This window comes from Aspergillus pseudonomiae (genome assembly GCF_009193645.1).
Source record: "Aspergillus pseudonomiae strain CBS 119388 unplaced genomic scaffold BDV37scaffold_40, whole genome shotgun sequence".
Taxonomy (NCBI): domain Eukaryota; kingdom Fungi; phylum Ascomycota; class Eurotiomycetes; order Eurotiales; family Aspergillaceae; genus Aspergillus; species Aspergillus pseudonomiae.
The window spans coordinates 16,734-34,542 of NW_022476032.1; the positions used below are offsets into that span (position 1 = coordinate 16,734).

General features: G+C 48.8%; 5 protein-coding genes across 5 annotated transcripts; 2 read left to right on the plus strand and 3 right to left on the minus strand.

Moving 5' to 3' along the window:
- Positions 1-151: 151 nt before the first annotated feature.
- On the plus strand, positions 152-1,565 carry BDV37DRAFT_294629 (serine hydrolase domain-containing protein; the record flags this gene model as incomplete). Its single annotated transcript, XM_032089674.1, has 4 exons — positions 152-542; positions 600-736; positions 802-1,093; positions 1,147-1,565. 4 exons carry the CDS (start codon positions 152-154, stop codon positions 1,563-1,565), a joined length of 1,239 nt encoding a protein of 412 aa, XP_031940662.1.
- Positions 1,566-2,962: 1,397 nt separating this feature from the next.
- On the minus strand, positions 2,963-3,333 carry BDV37DRAFT_250311 (uncharacterized protein). Its single transcript, XM_032082172.1, has one exon. It carries the CDS (start codon positions 3,253-3,255, stop codon positions 2,989-2,991), a length of 267 nt encoding a protein of 88 aa, XP_031940663.1. The 5' UTR covers positions 3,256-3,333; the 3' UTR covers positions 2,963-2,988.
- A 2,684-nt stretch (positions 3,334-6,017) lies between these two features.
- On the plus strand, positions 6,018-7,434 carry BDV37DRAFT_283767 (Zn(II)2Cys6 transcription factor domain-containing protein; the record flags this gene model as incomplete). Its single annotated transcript, XM_032087361.1, has 2 exons — positions 6,018-6,450; positions 6,521-7,434. The coding sequence occupies 2 exons, from the start codon at positions 6,018-6,020 to the stop codon at positions 7,432-7,434; spliced, it is 1,347 nt and encodes a 448-aa protein (XP_031940664.1).
- Positions 7,435-7,864: 430 nt separating this feature from the next.
- BDV37DRAFT_250315 (putative oxidoreductase) lies at positions 7,865-9,678 on the minus strand. The gene has a single exon (XM_032082173.1). The coding sequence runs from the start codon at positions 9,225-9,227 to the stop codon at positions 8,226-8,228; it is 1,002 nt and encodes a 333-aa protein (XP_031940665.1). The 5' UTR covers positions 9,228-9,678; the 3' UTR covers positions 7,865-8,225.
- Positions 9,679-9,738: 60 nt separating this feature from the next.
- On the minus strand, positions 9,739-13,653 carry BDV37DRAFT_142010 (putative polyketide synthase). The gene is made up of 4 exons (XM_032078847.1): positions 13,611-13,653; positions 11,096-13,558; positions 10,291-11,030; positions 9,739-10,189 (listed from the first exon to the last, which is right to left on the minus strand). Exons 2-4 carry the CDS (start codon positions 13,456-13,458, stop codon positions 9,774-9,776), a joined length of 3,519 nt encoding a protein of 1,172 aa, XP_031940666.1. The 5' UTR covers positions 13,459-13,558; positions 13,611-13,653; the 3' UTR covers positions 9,739-9,773.
- Positions 13,654-17,809: the final 4,156 nt, after the last annotated feature.

Genomic DNA, 17,809 nt, shown 5'->3' on the forward strand with positions numbered 1-17,809 from the left:
TTAAGGGGTTGCTGAGATTCCGGACGATTTTCGATGACCCGAGAGAGAAGAGAAGCCCCACCGAACCCCTCATTACGTATAAATAAATGATTGACAAGGGCAGCCAACCCCTCATCGCACCTCCACGACACATTACATACCATTCCCGACAATGAGCGAGGTCAATCCCACCAACATCGAGGCGCTCAAGCGCCGGATGCAATCCGTGTGCAGCGATTCCGACAAGGGCCTCCCCGGGGTTTCCGTCGCTGTAGTCGGACGGGATGGCAAGCAGCTGTTCAGCCACGCTGCAGGGAAACGGGGCCGTGACAGCGCCGAGCCCATGGCTGTGGACTCGGTTTTCTGGATCGCTTCGTGCACAAAGATGATCACTGGCATTGCGTGCATGCAGCTAGTCGAGCAGGGAAAGCTGTCTTTGGATGACGCTGACCAAATCCACCGCATCTGTCCTGAATTCAATGATCTCCGAGTGCTCCAAGAAGATGGGACCTTGGTGGAGAGAAATAAAGGCATTACTTTGAGAATGCTCTTGACTCATACTTGTCAGTATCCATGATGTTGTAAACTCGAACGAGAGCACTAATGTTGAACCATTGTAGCCGGGTTTGGTTATACATTCTATAATGAAAAACTGCGGGACTACGGCCGACCCGTTGGATATGATGAATTCTCGGGATACGCCGAGGACTTCAACCAGCCGCTGGTCCACCAACCTGGGGAAGCTTGGGAATATAGCGTGAGTAACCACCGCCCGGCCGCAAGCAAGCGATGGCTGTTAACATCCAAGGAACGGCGCGATAGATTGGCATTGACTGGGCAGGTGTCGTGCTTGAGCGGGTTACAGGACAGTCGTTGAATGACTATTTCCATCAACACATCTTCGAGCCACTCGGCCTCAAGCATATCTCGATGATCCCCACGGAAGAAATGAAGGCAAAGCTCGCGTACATGCACCAGCGAGCGACTGATGGCCAGCTCTCTGTCCGCGACCATCTGCTTCGACGAGCCATGACAGTGAAGAGTGAGAGTGACATCAAGTCCTACTTCAATAGCGGTGGAGCCGGATGTTTCTCAACTGCAGAGGACTACTCCCGTATGATTCCCTGCCGAGCCGACACTACCAGCAATGGACTGACACGTATATAGAAATCCTCGCCGTTCTGTTGAACAACGGAACTTCGCCGACAACCGGCAAGCAGCTGCTTAAGAAGGAGACTGTTGATGAGATGTTCCGGAACCAAATCGAGAACCTGCCCCCTCTCAGCGAAAAGCATTTCCCGGATGCGAAAGCAGACCTGTCACACTCCAGTATCGGCATTCACCCAACTGTTGAGGGAGATCGCCAAGGCTGGGGACTTACCTTCCTGCTCAGTGGAGGTTCCACGGGGCGATCGATCGGGACTGCGCAGTGGTCGGGGATAGCTAATCTTCGTTGGTGGTGCGACCGTGAAAAAGGTGTGGCGGGCTTTATATGCTCGCAGGTATTACCATATGGTGATAAACAACTGTTCCAGTTGTCGCAAGCTGTCGAGACAGAGGTTTATAGGGGTCTTGGGCTGGTGTAATATGTAAAGGCATCTTTACTGCTTGAATATTGAATCCCACGACTATTGAAGGCCATTCCTTGTAAAGTAGTTTTCCATTTCTGAGATGATTACCAACCGAACCATTTACGGCACGATTAATGCCTCTAGAGTGTGGTACTGATTGCAAGGATACCATTCAAATACCACATTCATAAACAATATCAAATTACTAGGTAACGTGGCAGTGCCATCGTTGTACTGTATATCTTGTCCCCTCACCCACCCCGCTTTATAATGTGGCAGTTACTTATAAAGAACGTTTTCCAAACCAATATGAGGTGACTGTCATTCTAGGGAGCTTTCCCAACAGTTTGAAGAGACGAAAAACATTTATCACCGTTTTACGATGACAAGGAAACATTTGAATATCATAGCGTAAATCGCATGGAGCATCCCAGAAAGAAGGACCAAAGCATAAACCAACTTGATCCATCTCACAATATTATTCTGCTATGCCACGTTTGCTCGCCATATATACCCATGATGCCTCTATTGCTCACGAGGTAAATTATGCAAGGGGACGTGTGGCTTACCGCATATCGAATGAAACAGCATAGCCCAGTCACCTTATCTTGAGTCAAGCGAAAGTCTATTCGTGGGCCCCTAGCAGGATACCTTTAATCCCGAGAAGAACCTAAGATTGTATCAGCTATTCTTCCGTGCAGCCCTAACTTAAACATGGAGTAGTTCGCACCAGTGACCTCAGAGCTCTAGTTACGTTGCAAGGGCCCAACTCATCACTACATACAAATGTGTCTCCTGTGGACTAGAACCTGGAATATCGGGGGTATTATAGCAGTTGTAACTTGTGAGACAGCAAGGCAAGTTCCGAAGTGTAGCTTTCTTGCTAGAAGTTCTACATTCCACGTACCTTATTTATCACCCTTGTTCGTTGCCGGAATGTAACTAAGTGCGTGGCGTCCATGGTGACGCATGTGTCTATTAGAACCCGATCCATCCTCTACAATTCAAAGGCGCTCTTCCTTTGACACTCTGCTCTTTGGGACTTAAGAGTATTGAATCATAAGTTTATTTGCTTCCTCTTAATAATGTCGGCATACTCATAGTCCAACTTACACCAAGTCTTTGCTTTACACTTTATGACTAAATACATGGATTAACGAAAAGTACTTTGAAGAGAGTCATAGACTACTCTCTGCAGAGTATAGAACATGCCCCATGACCCTCTATTTCCTTTTCCTCTTGATAAATACTCGTTATGCACTTTTCTGAGCACGCACTACTAATCTCCAGCGAAAACCCACTACCTGTATAGATTTTGTGCCGCAAACCAGGTGCCATCACAAGATGATATATCCCACATTGGATGCGGTGGAAACACTTTCTCAGCCCTCTTCTTTCCATCCGTCTCTGCAGCTTCACTGCCCGCAGAACATCAGATTCACCAAGCGTACTCCGTATACACACCCGAAGCCAAGCCTGCGCTCGCAGCGACAAATCCATACAGAAAACACGCGCCGCAGCTGGGAGGGGACTCGAGGTCAACCAGAGCGGTTGACAAAAGCACTGTCATAGCCGAGCAAGCTGCCCCTGTAAAATAATACGGCCCAAGGGCGGCAGTTACGCCGCTCGCAAGTAGAAGGCCTGTGTATAAGAGGGAGAGAGCAATAAGCACTCGTCGGCCAGAATGCCTATACTTCACTGCCATACTCTTGAGTCCCAGCGTGATATCCTCATCTACATCTTGATAGCTGTAGATGAATTCATACGTCGTAGCAAGAGGAAGGACTGCGATCACCATACAGAGATTCGATATCATAATCGGACGGGGTGCTGAGAACGTATCGAAGCCGATGGAGTAAGTTGAAGACAGTGACAAAATGGCATACATACGCCTTGCGAAGGATCGCGGTGCTATAGTGGTCAGCATTGGTGTCTAGTTTCTGGTGCATAGCCAGGGTCTAATCTTTAAAAGTAGGGTCCATCACTGAGCATGGGGGGCCAGGGATCTTTGTGGACTTACGAGGCTCGTTGGCGGCTCGTGCAGCCTGGGAACCAACGCGAGCCAACTGTACAGCAAAGAGATCTCGTTCAGTGGCCATATTACCTTTTTCTTCAACCAGATTATCGACCCGTTCGAGCAATGCATCTCTCTCAGTGGTCAAGTCGTCAACAGCGATCTCAGCGCGCTCTGTTTTGGTCTCCAGATGATTCAAAACGCGAAGGATCATATCAAAGGTGCGTTCAGGGTCTTTAGCGTACATGCTGTGGAATTCCTCAAGGGAGATGTCTCCTTTGTCATCTGTAGACAGACTAAAGAGAAAGCTAGAAGGCGTTGGCGTCTTTTAATTCCTAATGGACATGGATCTCATATCACAATAAAGTTTATTGACGTCTGTGATGCAAATAAGATCCTCTAGGCTATATATCCTCCTCATTCTACATATTCTCTGCAGCCGCTTGATTAGTATCTTTGGTCCTTTATCTCTTGCCTATAGTAACCAGCTGGAGGCTCTTTTACATGCCAGCCAGGGCCTAAGCCATATTACCAAGAGGGATTTCTTTAGGCTATTCTGGTCGAGCTGGAATAAGGCCTTATCTACAAGCAATATTGAGAGTGCATGGAAATCGGTCGGTTTATAGCCCTAGAACCCGGAGGTTGTTTTGACACGCTTTACTAAAGAGGAGGATCAAAGACCCTCTTCTGGTGAGTCATCATCACGCTCTAGTCTGTAAGCAGAAGCCTGGAGAAGAATTGAAAGGCTTCTCAAGCAGGTCGTCTCTGATGTGTATGACCAGAACCCCAAAACATTAAGCAGTACCACCATCTCTCTACAGAGAATGTTCTGCTTAAGCTTCAGAATAAAGGACTTGAAAATGCCCTGCTGAATGAACAGAATAAGCGCCAGCGAGCCCGTTAGATTACTCGAGAGGTTGACCCTCGTTTGTTTATCGTGTAGTGTATTTTGCCCCTCCTTCCACTATGTAGTGCATTCATACCTCATGGTCTCACCGTGTGTTGATTTCCTTCCTTCTTTCTTTCTTTCCTCCTTTCTTTTTCAGCGTTTCCTTCTTGTTTTGATAGCTAGGATAGTCTATCGAACGTTACGGGTCTTATCCCTTACAAGAGGTTATGAATTGCATTCAAAGACAGGACTATTGCAAGGCGATATCTCTATCGGGAACCGTATTCTTAGCAATGACCACGCTGGACATTGGCCGGCCGTTCTTATCGATTCAGACCTCACCATCCGGGAACAGAGAGAAGCGTCTTCTGGAGCAAAAGGGAAAACGGGAACAAGAGCATTTATGGCTATTGGATTGCTGTTTGGCGAGAAACACACATTCACGCATGGTCTGGAGTCTTTCTTCTGGGTTCTTTTCTGGATTGTATACATGGAAGCTCTGGCGAGGAGTACCCTAAATTTGAGAGATGGAATCACCTCGATGCAGAGAAACTGGCGTATCAGATTTTGGGAATCATATCTGATGAAACCGTGTGGTGGGTGGTTGAAGGCTGAGGTTGCTTGACGCGTCGAATTCCTTGAGGGGCGATCGGGTCGATTCGATTGAGCTAGTCCACTCCCTACACTATGTTGGAACGCAAGGCTGAGGAAACGTGAGGCCAAACGCGTTGGTTGATTGATGCTATTAAGGCCACACAGCAGGAGGTGCGAAGGCCAACAAAGGGTTGAGGCCGTGGCCAAAGTGATCAGCACGACAAACTACCTTCGAACTAGTCTTTCGCCCAAAAGCGGGGTAAGGAAGAGCGAACGATCCGAGACCAGACAATTTCAACTGACCGGGCCACTCCCGAAGGATTACCGTTGTATTTCTGAACCTTCCAAAGCCACAGTGGACCGCAGCTTGAACCAAGATTCTAATTGGTCGATCAGCCGGATTGTTGGGGCGGGAATTACCTAGTATGATTAAGGTATGTTCATCAGGCGGCTCCAGGGAAGCACTAAAATCAGTAAGCAATGGGGGCTGGAGGGAAAGGCCCGGGCCTTTCCGCCATTAAAGTATATCGGCTGGATATCTGTCGTTGGCCTCTAAGGCCTACCAGGTATTCGAGGGTATTTTAGTAGATTTTAGTAGTCGAGTGATCAGCAGCTGTTCGAAAGTTATCACTAGAAGCATCTCTTAAGTCTACCTGAGCACCCCGGGACCACGCATTTAATCCCTGGCTAAAGGGCCGACAGGGAATATTCTACTAAAAAAAGTCCAGTCCCAGTCAGGCAAATTACCACTATGTACTGAGTTAGATGGGTGTATCAGCTAGTACCCTTATTGAGCAGGGAGCAGGGGAGCCTGCGACTGAAAAGTACCTATTTATTTAACTGGCCGCTAATGTCTCCCAGACGCCGGAGAGTATTTCTTTTACCCAAGTGGTTGCTGTTCAAGACTTTGTAACACAATTCCCCAGGTACTTAGTTCATTGGAAATTGTATGTTTTATTGCAGTTGGAAGATGGTGAGCGGCGATCGAAAGCTCCGCGCGGCATGCGACCGCTGCCACGAACTCAAGAATCGGTGCACTCGCACTGGTGGGCCTGAGAGTCGGTGCGACCGGTGTGAGAGACTCGATATTGACTGCGTGTACAATACCACTGCGCGCATGGGCCGTCCCCGAGTGTCTGAGAAACAGAAGGGAGTCTCGTCCGACAGTCATAGTCATGCGAGACACTCTAAACGACAGGCCGTCCAGCCCGGGAAGCAGCGTGGTGCTACTGCAGTGCCGCTTCCTGTTGATCCTATTGATCCAGTTTGTGCAGACGCAGCTGCAGCTGCACACAATAGATCTGGCTGTGCCGGTCCTAGAAGTGGCCCTGATAGTGGTCCTGGTCCGGGTGGTCACGGCAATCTCGAACCAGTGTCCGGGTTTCCTCTTCTCCTCCCCGAAGGTAAGGTACACACCACACCCGCAGACCCTGCATGCAGGAACTGAATTGAACAGCTAACTAGTGTGACCAGTGATACCCGGCGAAAATCTGAACTGGGACCTAGGCATGTATTCCCCGGACTTTGCGCACCCGGCTCATGACGATCCAACGGGCGAACACAGACACGGACATGCACACCAAGAATATCATCGAGTGGAGAGCCCGCAATATCAATCCAAGGCGGTTTTCGATTTCTCTGACTCCGGCCTGGGGACGTCAGAACAAGGGACAGCCTCTACTGCTAGGATCACCGGTGCAGACGAGCTCCTACAGCTGCAGTCTCACCTGAGCAATCTGTTAACATGCGCGAGTGAATCACCCACAGGGCACCAGCCGGCTCTTGACAAAGTCCTGATGGCCTGCAAAGAACTGCTAGAGCTGCTCCCCGTCCCAGACTATCGCCCTGGTTCAGACTACAGTACTGCAAGTAATAGTGGGACTGAGACCGAAGTCTCATTTGCCCCAGCCAGCGTCAATGCTGGACATCCTGATTGCTGCCACGGCCTTGGTGAGCCGACTCAAATAGGAGGGCCGTTCGACCCACCAAGGATAAACTACATCACCGTATTACAAGTCGCGACATCGTACGCATACGCCCTGCAGCTGCTGGACATTGCCGTGGATAATCTCAAGACCCGCGCTGGGAATCTGGCGCCCCTTAGCCTGGGTACTTTCAACCTTGCATCCCAGCCAGCCATGAGTACCTCTGTGGGTGCTTACATGATTTCTAGCATGGTTCATCAGCTGCGTGATGCTATTAATCTGTTGATGCCTGAATATCAGCATCAGAAGGGCTCCCCACCTCCGCATGTATCATCACCACGAAGTGGCTTGGGGGCAGTGGCTGCGGCTGCGAACAATTCGATACAAGCTGCGGTGAATATGGTTTCTGAGAAGGAAGCATCTTTACTTGAGAAATCGGCACAGGTTATGATCAATCCGTAGTTACGAATTGGTGTTGGAACATGTTTTATGATATTGTATGTGCTACTTTATACTCCAATACAAAGAATCACTAGACAGGCTTTTCTATTTCCCGTTATATCTCAGTGTGAACAGGTATCATTAAAAACAGGAGACTTAGGCTCTTATCACCTCTTCTTTGTACGACAATTGTTACGGATGAATTGTCTTCCGACCTGTGGAGAAACCAACAACTATTCCGCTAAATCAGTAAACTCACAGCCTTCACCAGTAGAAGTCGCCGGTCCGGTAAATGCCCTGTCCTAGTGAGACCGGAGGTTAAGTAATACAGCACACACACGGCGTCTTATCAAAGACTACGCTTCTTGTATTATGAAAACACTAATATCCCGCAGCCGGCTTGGCGTGCGGGGATACTAGTTAGTGCTATTCAGCTCCCGAGCCTTTAGATGAGCAACCTGAGGGCTATAGAATGATATAGCTAGGAATGCAATAGGCTCTGTAGATTTTAACTTTTCATTTCTTTAAATATCAGAATTTAGCAGTACTATAGATAAGCGTATTCCAATACTTTAAAAGATTGAATGTCGAGGATCAGATCTATAGTATTGACCACAAAAATAGTATTGGTTGCCCATCCGGACGCTGGCATGTTTCTGCAGACTTTTTGCAAGGCACTGTATCTGCCATCGACAGCCAATAATAACAAACTTGAGCTTTTTGATGATTGCTTATAGCACCTTAAACCAGCTACTCCTCCCGGGACCCCACTCCCCTATGAAGAAAATATAACTGACTGACAGGTTTCTTTTCTATTGCATTTCGCTTCGCTGCGCCGACTTCCACACCTCCAAGACCGCCGCCGCGACCCGCTTCACATCCCCGAGCGCCGTGGGGACCTGATGCGCTCCGGCAAACTCTACTACTACCGCCCGCTCGGCCTTATAGCAAGTGCGCAAGAGTCGCTTGCTGTCGGCGAGCCAAGGGTCCCGCAGGCCCTGCACGTGGACGGAAGGGATTGCGATGCAATCCTTGGGGCTCTCGACCTCCTCGGTCAACTCGGAGGTAGAAGAGGAGGCGGAAGGGGGGGAGGGGGAGGGGGAAACGGGAGAGTCTGCGCTGCAGTCCGCGGGGCACCCATCACCACCGTCATCACCACCAGCATCAACATAATCCGTAAGCATCAAAGCCGGACACGTCCCCGCGATGAGAACAGCAAATTGCACCGAGGCCCCCAGCTCGGCATCTAGACACACCCCCGTTGCGACCCGCGTCCCCTGACTAAATCCCAGCACGCCGACGACCCTCCCCCTTCCTCCTCCTGCTGCTACTGCTACTCCCGGTCCGCTTTCGCTTTTCGGCGTATACCCCAGCCTCTGCCCCTCCTGCCCCTTCTCCTGCTCCTCCCGCTGCGGCGGGGGAGGACTCAGCGCATCCCGCACCAACCGCCGCACGACGCGGCGCTCCCGGACGACCTCCGCGCCGGCGAGATCGAACTGGTCAACGGCGCTGCCGTCGCAGTGCCACCGACGGAAAGGCGCCAGATCCTGAAACACGGGGCCGACACCGGGACCCGGGCATGCCGCTTCGAAGGGGGCGTCCAGGAACTCGAAGTGGAAGTGGGGAGCGAGGGAGCGCACGAGCCCGCGCGCCTGCAACCGGAAGATGAGGCCGTTGGTGCCCGCGCCGTGGAAGCAGAGGATGGTCGGGCGTGGGGCAGGGGTTGGCTGTTGCTGGCTACTGGCTCTCGTGGTAGTGGTGGTGGCTGATTGGGATGACATCGTATTACAAGTAAATGCAATGCTGGATGTCATAAAAGTTCGTTGAACTGGTGAAATTCTGTGAATATTCAAGCATCGGCGCAATTGATCAAAACAAAGTGAAGAGAAGAGAAAAGTGGAGTTCAATCCTGGTGCAGGTGCTCAGTCGGAAGGAAATTTGGATACTTCAATTGAACCGGCCTGGGAGAGCCGGCGACTTTTAGGAAGGTAAGGCAAGAAGAGGCCGGCGGCGACCATCTCCGAACTGCGAGACAGCTTGGGGACTACTCCAATAGTCTTAGCCTTTTTGCCCTCTGTGAGTATTGCCCGCAATGCCGCTCCTTTGCCCTTTCATTTTGGGAAAGGGATCAAAACGGGCAAAGCAGGTGGACAACCTGGGCCCTGAAAGGGTAGAACTGTCAACAATTGTTTTATTCCAACACCACTTGTATTAACGCTGTAGACCTTAACAACAAAACGTTTACAGCCTGCAGCAGCGCAGCGGAAAATAATGAATTCATATATTACACTACATGTGATAAGCTCAGAGCCAGCCAAGGCTGGACTTAGGTACTTCCCTCCCCCCGGGGTCTGCATCTCTCATCCGGAGCTCTTCAGCCCATCATGATCCGAGCAATCCGAGTCGTGCACGGTGGTAGGTGGGCTTTGCATGGAAACCAGATCATACGAGGCAGACAGGGAAGAATCAGCCAGCGGGGACTCACGGCCACCCCACTCCGGGAAGTTCGGACCCGAAGCGTCTGAAACCGTAGCAGTAGCGTTAGCTAGCAGGTCCCCTGGAAGCTTCCCCAGGATATCCGTCACCAGGTCCAGGATCGAAGCGCCGCCCAGGATCTTGAGCACGGGCAAGTCCACCGACAGCTCCTTGGCGGCCCAGGTGCGGACTTCGACGGCGACCAGAGAGTCGATGCCGAGGTCGACCAGAGGTGTCTCCGGAGATAATGGGTCTGTCGCCGAGAGAAAGAGCGAAGCCCGCAGTTTACTTCCCAAGGCAACTGAAAACAAAGGAAAAAGATGTTAGAAACGGGGAGTGATTCTTTCCTTCTTTTAAGGTGGACCGGAAGAGGAAGGTAGGGGGGGGTGCATGATCACTTACCTTGGATAAGGGTCGACATCTCCTGCGGCGAGGTAGCATCCTGCAGCTGAATCCAGACGGGAACCTGGGCAATGGAGCGCCCATTCCCGCCGAGCGTGGAGACAGTCGAGGAGGTGGTTTGGTCGCGCACCAAGAGTCCAAACTTGGGGTTGGCGGCCCAGAAGGCGGTTTCCGCCTGCGCCATCCCGATGGGCGCCAGGCCCGTGATGAGCTCCGAGCCGGGCGCCGTCCCCGGTAGGCCGGCAACCACCGCCTCTGCGAACAGCTGATGCAAATCCGGCTCGGACATAGGGATGGTGCCGGTGCGGTTCATGAGCCGCTCCGTTTGCTCCTTGGTCAGTCGTCCTTCGCTCTTGGTCTCACGTTCCACGTAGCCGACCCCGATGACCCGGGAGATATCGATTACCGACCCGGCGAGGCCCCGGCGGCGCCGGTTGTTCACCAGCGCCTTCATGAAACAGTTGGCCGCCGAGTAGGCCGCCTGGCCCATGTTACCGGTCGTCCCGACGATCGACGAGAAGGCGATGAACCAGTCCAGCGCATGGTGCGCGAACGCGCTGTCGAGATTCAGGGTGCCGTCCACCTTGGGTTTCAGGACCGTCTGGAGGTCATCGAAGGACATCGTCGCCACGGGAATGTCGCGAAGCACAAGGGCACCATTAGCAACGCCGGCAATCCGAGGCATCTTGCTTTCGATCGCGCTGAGTGTCGATTGAACTGACGCATACTCGGTCAGGTCACTGGACAAAAAAGATCACTCTGTCAGTAGGATTTCGGATAGGATATAGTTGGGCAGTTCACGTACCATGTAAAGTACTCGATGTTCACTCCACGGGCTTGACACAACTTCTGCCATTCAGGGCAGACTATCGGGTTCCGGCTACCGAGAGCGATGTGCCTCGCACCGCGTTGGATCATGAAATCAGCCAGGGACTGCCCCATGTCTCCCGCCAGGCCCGCCAACCAGTAGGTCCTATCACCCTGGAAGAGGTCATTCCTCACGGTGATTGGCTCCACTAAGACCGAAACGGACTGATTTGGGTCCCATTGAATCAATGCTAGGCTTGACTCTGGGAGCTGCTTCGTCACAGCTTCTCCCACAGTGAGAGTGTCGAGCGGCGCTCCGTCTGGAACTCCATTCAGTTGGGATTGTGCAAACACCGAGACTCGTTCAAGAAGCAGCCCAATGCTCTCAGGGACAGGGGTTGACATCGGCGATGCCGTGCTGTGGACAAGATTAGAAAAGCCAAGTTTCTGGCCGGCCTGAGGTCGCAATGAGGCAATTCTGGTCCCCAGTCCATACTTGGACGCAGCAGTGGAAGATAGATCGATAATCAACGCAACTTCGCGCGGAATAAGTGCATCGATAGTGCGCGCCGGAGTTCTTTCGTGTACATAGATCCAATTTCTTCTCTTCGCATTACTTGGCTTGCATGTTGTGAACACAATCGACTGACCCTCGCCAACCGTTCGACCAGACAGCAAAGACGCAAGGCCAGGGTCGGGCTCGTGAATGAGCAGCGTACCCGCAGCGGGCCTCAATCTTAGGATATGCTGGCGAACAAGATCAGCGACCACAAACGACATGAATTGCGCGTCGATGAGGTCGTGGTTGTCCACGGTGACTAGCATTGACTGCGGCACAGTGACAATGGAGGAATTATCGGTGGACAAGCACAGAACCTTCTCGCATGTACCTTGGCAGATTCCAAGGCACAGGAAGTAATAGCCATCATTGGCTTTGATTGCGGAGAGAAGCGAATACTCGACCTGAACCGTACGGTAGTCTTTGTGAGGCTCGGGAGCATCGTGCTTCTCCCGAAGCATGTAGGCGCCCCCATCATATTCCAGCCGGAGATCATTGGTTCCCAGGGTAGTTTCTCTCATAATCGGTCGGCGGAACGAATTGTATCGGTCATTCTGCTCGGTCTGAGGTTGCACACGAACCATGTGCAGCCTGTTATTGGCAAGGATCAATTCTGGCTCTGGAGTCCAAAGGATCGCCTCCTGCTTCTCCTTCGGCAATGCGGAATGGAACTGCATCTGGAGCAGGAGCCGTGCGATGACTGCTGAAGTCCCTTCATCTGACACATCGTCAACGTCCAAGCATTGAATCTTGGTTTCTGGTATTTCGTATACGAGAGAGCGCAGCAGACCAAGGGCAATTCCGGCGTAAGGTCTCTCCAGGCGACTGCCAGTGGTCACCCACAATAGGCCTGATAGAGACAAAACCAGGGTCTTGAAGCTCTGCCAAAGTGGTTCATCCAGCTTTTCAAAAAGCAAGCCATCACAGTCCAGCAGGCTCAATACGAAGGCCCTTGGTGGTATAGTCGGAAGGTGTTTCAAATCCCGGATTGTAATAACATGTTTGAAAAATGGCTCGAGAAGTGGCACCAAGACTTGAACAAGGCGGGACGTGCTGTCACTGGAGCCGCCCAAAATCACCAGGTCACTCGACGCAGCGGAAGTCGGTGGAAAATGCTGGGGTTCTCGAAGGTTGTTCAGAGTGGCGTCGACCGCCTGCGTCACGAACACCGACCCAGGCATCTGGACCTTGTCGGGCATAGGGGTGTAAGTCTCGATGCCAGAGAACTCTGTGGCCCGGAAGAGCGAGTCCCACTGCTCGAGCGTGATCGTCGGCGCATAGCGTCGGCCATCGTCTTTGCCCACCCACCATCCGGGCAGTCCACCCATCACTAATCCAATGCGAAAAACATCGTTCCCGACGATTTCCATGAGCACCAAGAACCCGCCGGGCCGGAGGAGCTTTCGAACATTGTGGAGGGTGTGCTCCAAGCAGGCAGTGGCGTGAAGAACGTTGGCAGCCAGCACCAGATCGTAAGAGTGTTCTTCGAATCCCTGAGTTGTCGGGTCGCGCTCTATGTCCAGGACCTTGTAGTTTAGACGGCTGCTGAACCTCTGAAACCTGCTCTGAGCCTTTTCGAAGAAGCCGCTCGAGATGTCGGTATAGGTATATGATGCAAACGCGTCGCCCACCTTTTCTAGGATCGCTTGCGTGGCACCGCCCGTGCCAGCACCAATCTCGCAAATCTTCATGTGAGGGAACTTGCATGTCAGCTGGAGGATTGTTCCGGAGATCAACTCGTTCAGCCAGTCAAATCCGATAGCATGCGTATAGTAATTGTCCAGATAATTGTTCTGCGTCATGTACTCGAGAATGTTGGTCTCGCCTGTAAGCACGGATGGGCGCGGAAGGTTTTCTCCGACAGCCCTTGTGAGATTGAAGTCAGGGTCTTGCTCGCCGTATCTGAATGCTTATCAGTTTAAATGAATCTAGTCTCAACCTTGACGTGACATACCCTCTTATTATCGCCTGGATATCGTCTTCACTATCATTCAACCATGACTGTGGAGCGTAAGGATGGGCGCCGTCGCGAACAAGACCAACGACCCTCGAGGTATTGTCGAGGAGGGACTGGCGGTACCAAGGTAAATCTAGGCGTAGATCTAGATCGATAGCTCGATGAAGGCTCTTTAAATAGTAGAATGCTACGCGTTCAGTGTCTAACGCCTTTTGTCGCTCCGGTGTACTTGGCTATCTATTCTCCAAAATTAACCCGCTGTCGGATTAATCGACGTATTCGATATATTATTAGAAAAGACAGCGATCGTTCTGCTTACTGGTCGCTGCGAAAAAAGAGAAACTCAGTCTTTTAAATTCGATGATCTTGCTATTAAAATCTATAGAATAGATATCCATATCCCCTATAATAAAATTATCCCGAGGATTAGTCACCGTGTAATTAAATGCTATCTCCGAAGTTATGTATAGTCTATACTATGATGGATTGAGTGTGATCCGTTGATATGCAGTTAGCGCGCGCATCGACTATAAACGCCCGTTATTTGGGGTACTATACGTAGTAAAGAGGCCTTGAAAAGTATTATCCAGTATTCTGGGATGGAATAGAAGCTGGATTTTATTGGGGTTTATATATGGGTTGGTAATTGTACCGCTTGAATATTTTAAACGATGTGCTAGCTTCGTTAACCCCCGGAATAGGTTATTATATATATATTTTAGGTTATTCCGTATGGCCGAGTAGAAACGGTCAATATTTAGGGCTGACAAAGGTGCTTTGGGTGGAGTTCGTGGCGGAAAAAGATTAGTTTATAGGCTGCCGAGAATAATATGGACGTCGCCCGAGGTATTCAATGTTATTGAGGTCGAGTTCTTGTTGCTAGCGGAGAATATGTTGTATTTAGCTTTAATAACGTCGTCCTTTCTTTCTAGTGCACTGGAAATGTTGATTAAAATTACTATAAGGTTTATTTTAAGATAATCGTTAATCGCAATCGCCTTTTGGATCTTTAGATTATGGAGCTTAATTAGCTGGACCTGGCGGTCTCGCGTAATTTGTAAGGTAGTCTCCATAGCAAGAGTAATATATCCAGTTTTAGAAAAGACTGTTTATCTTTGCAGAGTATAGTAAGAAAGCTATAGTAGTTCCTGGATTTTGAGTACGTTCCGCCACCTCTATTTATTTTCGGTGTTGTCTTCGGTACGGACACTCAGTAAATCGTGAAAGCCACTAGGAAGGGTATAGAAGAGTTTAGTCGAGCACAATTTAGTCTAGAGTAAACGATTATAGCTCTATTATTATTGAGGTAGGTCTTTTAGATTCTGGAAATTGTTTGGCTGGTAGCTTTCCTATTTTAATCCTATTAGGTCCACTGTATGATTATTAAATGTTGTCTACAAGGATACAAGAATAGTTTGATAGGCGATTATGTTATCTATACCGCGTCGTAATATATTTATATAAGGTATGTCTTACCTGGTTGTCTACCGGATTGTTTCTTTAACTGGTCTTATTAAGGTAAAATAAGGGTTAATCTCGACAATGTAGTCCAGAGACTTTTGAGAATAATTTTTTATATATTTTTCGACGGCGGTCGTAAATTGAATAGTATTTTGCATGTTCTTAATCTAATATTTATCTTTTAGTTTATTATGGATATTGACTACGTGGTCTGTATATATACTGGAGTACTACTATAGAGTATCCGTATTGGGGGTATAGATCTGTATTTGTTAATTTTGCAAAGTAGTAAGGTAGGTCTTCTTAACTTGGCTTAAATAGTGTAAATAATATGCAGTATTAATCTTTAAGATTCGAGTAAATTTTCCTTCCTCGTCGAAAACCTTTTTAATATAATAAATGGTCTCCTCGTCGCCCGAAAGTATTATACTATCTAGCGAATTATAAGCGGTAATATAAATCCGCCCTCGAAAGTTGTTTAGATTATAGAGATCCTTTGCGTTAGCGATTGAAATTTTAACTACTATTATTTTACCGTTTTCTCCGTTAAGTTTATAAGTTGACTTTATAAAATAACCCCGGAGATAAGCTATGTGGATGGTATCGTCTGTAAAGATAAAGCCCGCGGTATACGCAGCGGTGATCTTGCTTAACGAGTAATTGATAATTGCACTGAACCTAATCCCTGTAGCGGAAAGTAGATCTATAAGTAAGATTTGCACTGCCGTGCAGAGCGGTTGCGATATCTTTACTTATTAAACGCGGGAGTTCCTATCTACCGAGAGTTCTTTAACTAAGCTTTACCGTAGTATATATTCTTCTGGTAAAGCATCGAGTAATTTATCCAGTCTCTCTATCAATGCTATAGCTCTTGGTACGCTGTTAATAAGTTGCTTTTCTATCGCGGTTTACTGTGCGCTTTGCCCAGTGAAGATTCTAAGAATAGAAGGTTTACAAGCGGAGGAGTATGATTTAAGAAAGCTATTATTTCTCTCTGTAGCCTGTTGTAGTACTGAACTGATTTCCTTTTATAATTAATTTTAAGTTATCACTGCTAATGCAATTCTGATTTTTAGAGATAATCTTTTTGTAATCAAGATATAAGTAAGGTTTTTCAGATCGACCTCCGCGTTCCGCTCGAGATAAGAGAGATATAATTTTAAAAGGGCTAGAAGAGAGCCCTTGGACGTAGTAGAGAAAGTGTGTAGAATAATGGAAATAGTTAGCTGGTTATGCGTGGTTGGTGCTCTATAAAGATATTTAAGGCGTATCTTTTTATAGTTTTCGAGGATAGTATATATATTTGTTCTATCAAATCCGAAGCTGTTTACACTGGCTTTTCGGGGATGCGTATCTAGCAGAGCGGGCTAGGTTTAAGGTCTTATTGAGATACGTAGATTCGCTATAAAGGGCTCCAATGCGGGGTTAAGACAACTGAAAAGTATATTCAGCGGTACAATGCCGTGTTTTAGGGTTAAGTATACTTTGATAAATCTCACAAGACCAGCCATCTCCTTTGTGTGGCCGATTACCGTCTTCACCGAGCCGACCAGTATGGTTGACTATGGATTGTCGCTTTCCACCGTCTCTGCCCCTAAGAAAAAGGCTTGGCTTAGGATCTTAGCCTCCTGGGGGTTACCGGTAGGAGTGTCTGTGTTGTGGGCTTCGAAATATTGATAGTGATCTTGTGGCTTAGTTGGATCTAGGCCGGCGCGTGTATACGTGTTTTTGATGAGCGCGGTCTGCGCGACGGCGCTGGGTATCGTGATCCCTTTGGTACGGCTATCCTGATTGACGCCCGTCTCACGGATCATATCCTCGATCTGGTTCTCGTTCTAGATTGCGGCGCTGAGAGACTTGAGTATGACTGCGGTAACACCTTTTCTATAGGTATACCTATCTATATCTGCGTTTCATATGCGCGAACGGCCTGTCGGGGACAGTATGTTAAGTTTACTTTCCGAAACGTAGGGCAAAGGCGATAACAGGAGATTTATTTCCATAGCGAAGGTAATCCAAGAACGCTTGGAGCGTAACGTCTGGATCGCTTCGTGAAGAGTGACGAGACTCGAGGAATATATAGTATTAATTGTCATAGATAGCCTGTGCTAGTTAAAAAAGTAAAAGATCTGGCTCGAGGTGTTGCTGTTGGTTATCCTTGTCGCGTTATATGTCGAAATCGTGTTTATATTATGGGCTTATAGAATATAGTAATTGCTGTATATTAAGTCGATATATACTGCGGTGTCGGAATTGGTAAGCTTGGCGATTGACGTTCCAGAAGATTCCAAGGCTTTATATATAACCTTTAGTAGTAGACGATGCTAGGGGTCTATCGCTTTGGCTTTGGCTGGGGCGATATCAAAGAATTGGGTATTAAAATGGCGGATGTCCTTAGAGAGAAAGTAGGACTGTTGAATATTGGTAGTTCCGTGATGTTTTTTATTTGGATGATAGAATCTCTGCGAGTTGAAGCGATCGCCTGGAATTTTCTGCGAGATATCTCGTGGATCGTGTAGAAGATCCCAGAATTTGGACAGCGAGTTTGATTCGCTAGGGAAGCGGCACTCTATGTTTATAATGGCGATGGGCTTAGGATAAGGCACAGATGTTATATTGAATGGAAGTAGTTGTTTTTCTTTTGTCTGTAGCAGAATGGTGGAATTTTCCTGTTTTCTAAGGATTACAGTGTGACTGAGTATATATACTGCAGTGATATTATAGTGAGAGATTAG

Excerpts from the sequence above, each read along its gene's own strand:
- BDV37DRAFT_250311 (XM_032082172.1), bottom strand. The coding sequence starts at position 3,255 with ATGGCAGTGAAGTATAGGCATTCTGGCCGACGAGTGCTTATTGCTCTC.
- BDV37DRAFT_142010 (XM_032078847.1), bottom strand. The coding sequence starts at position 13,458 with ATGACGCAGAACAATTATCTGGACAATTACTATACGCATGCTATCGGA. Across the intron at positions 11,031-11,095 it reads AACATCGAGTACTTTACATG|TGACCTGACCGAGTATGCGT; the intron begins GTACGTGAACTG and ends TTTTTTGTCCAG. Across the intron at positions 10,190-10,290 it reads GATGTCGACCCTTATCCAAG|TTGCCTTGGGAAGTAAACTG; the intron begins GTAAGTGATCAT and ends CTTTGTTTTCAG.
- BDV37DRAFT_250315 (XM_032082173.1), bottom strand. The coding sequence starts at position 9,227 with ATGACATCCAGCATTGCATTTACTTGTAATACGATGTCATCCCAATCA.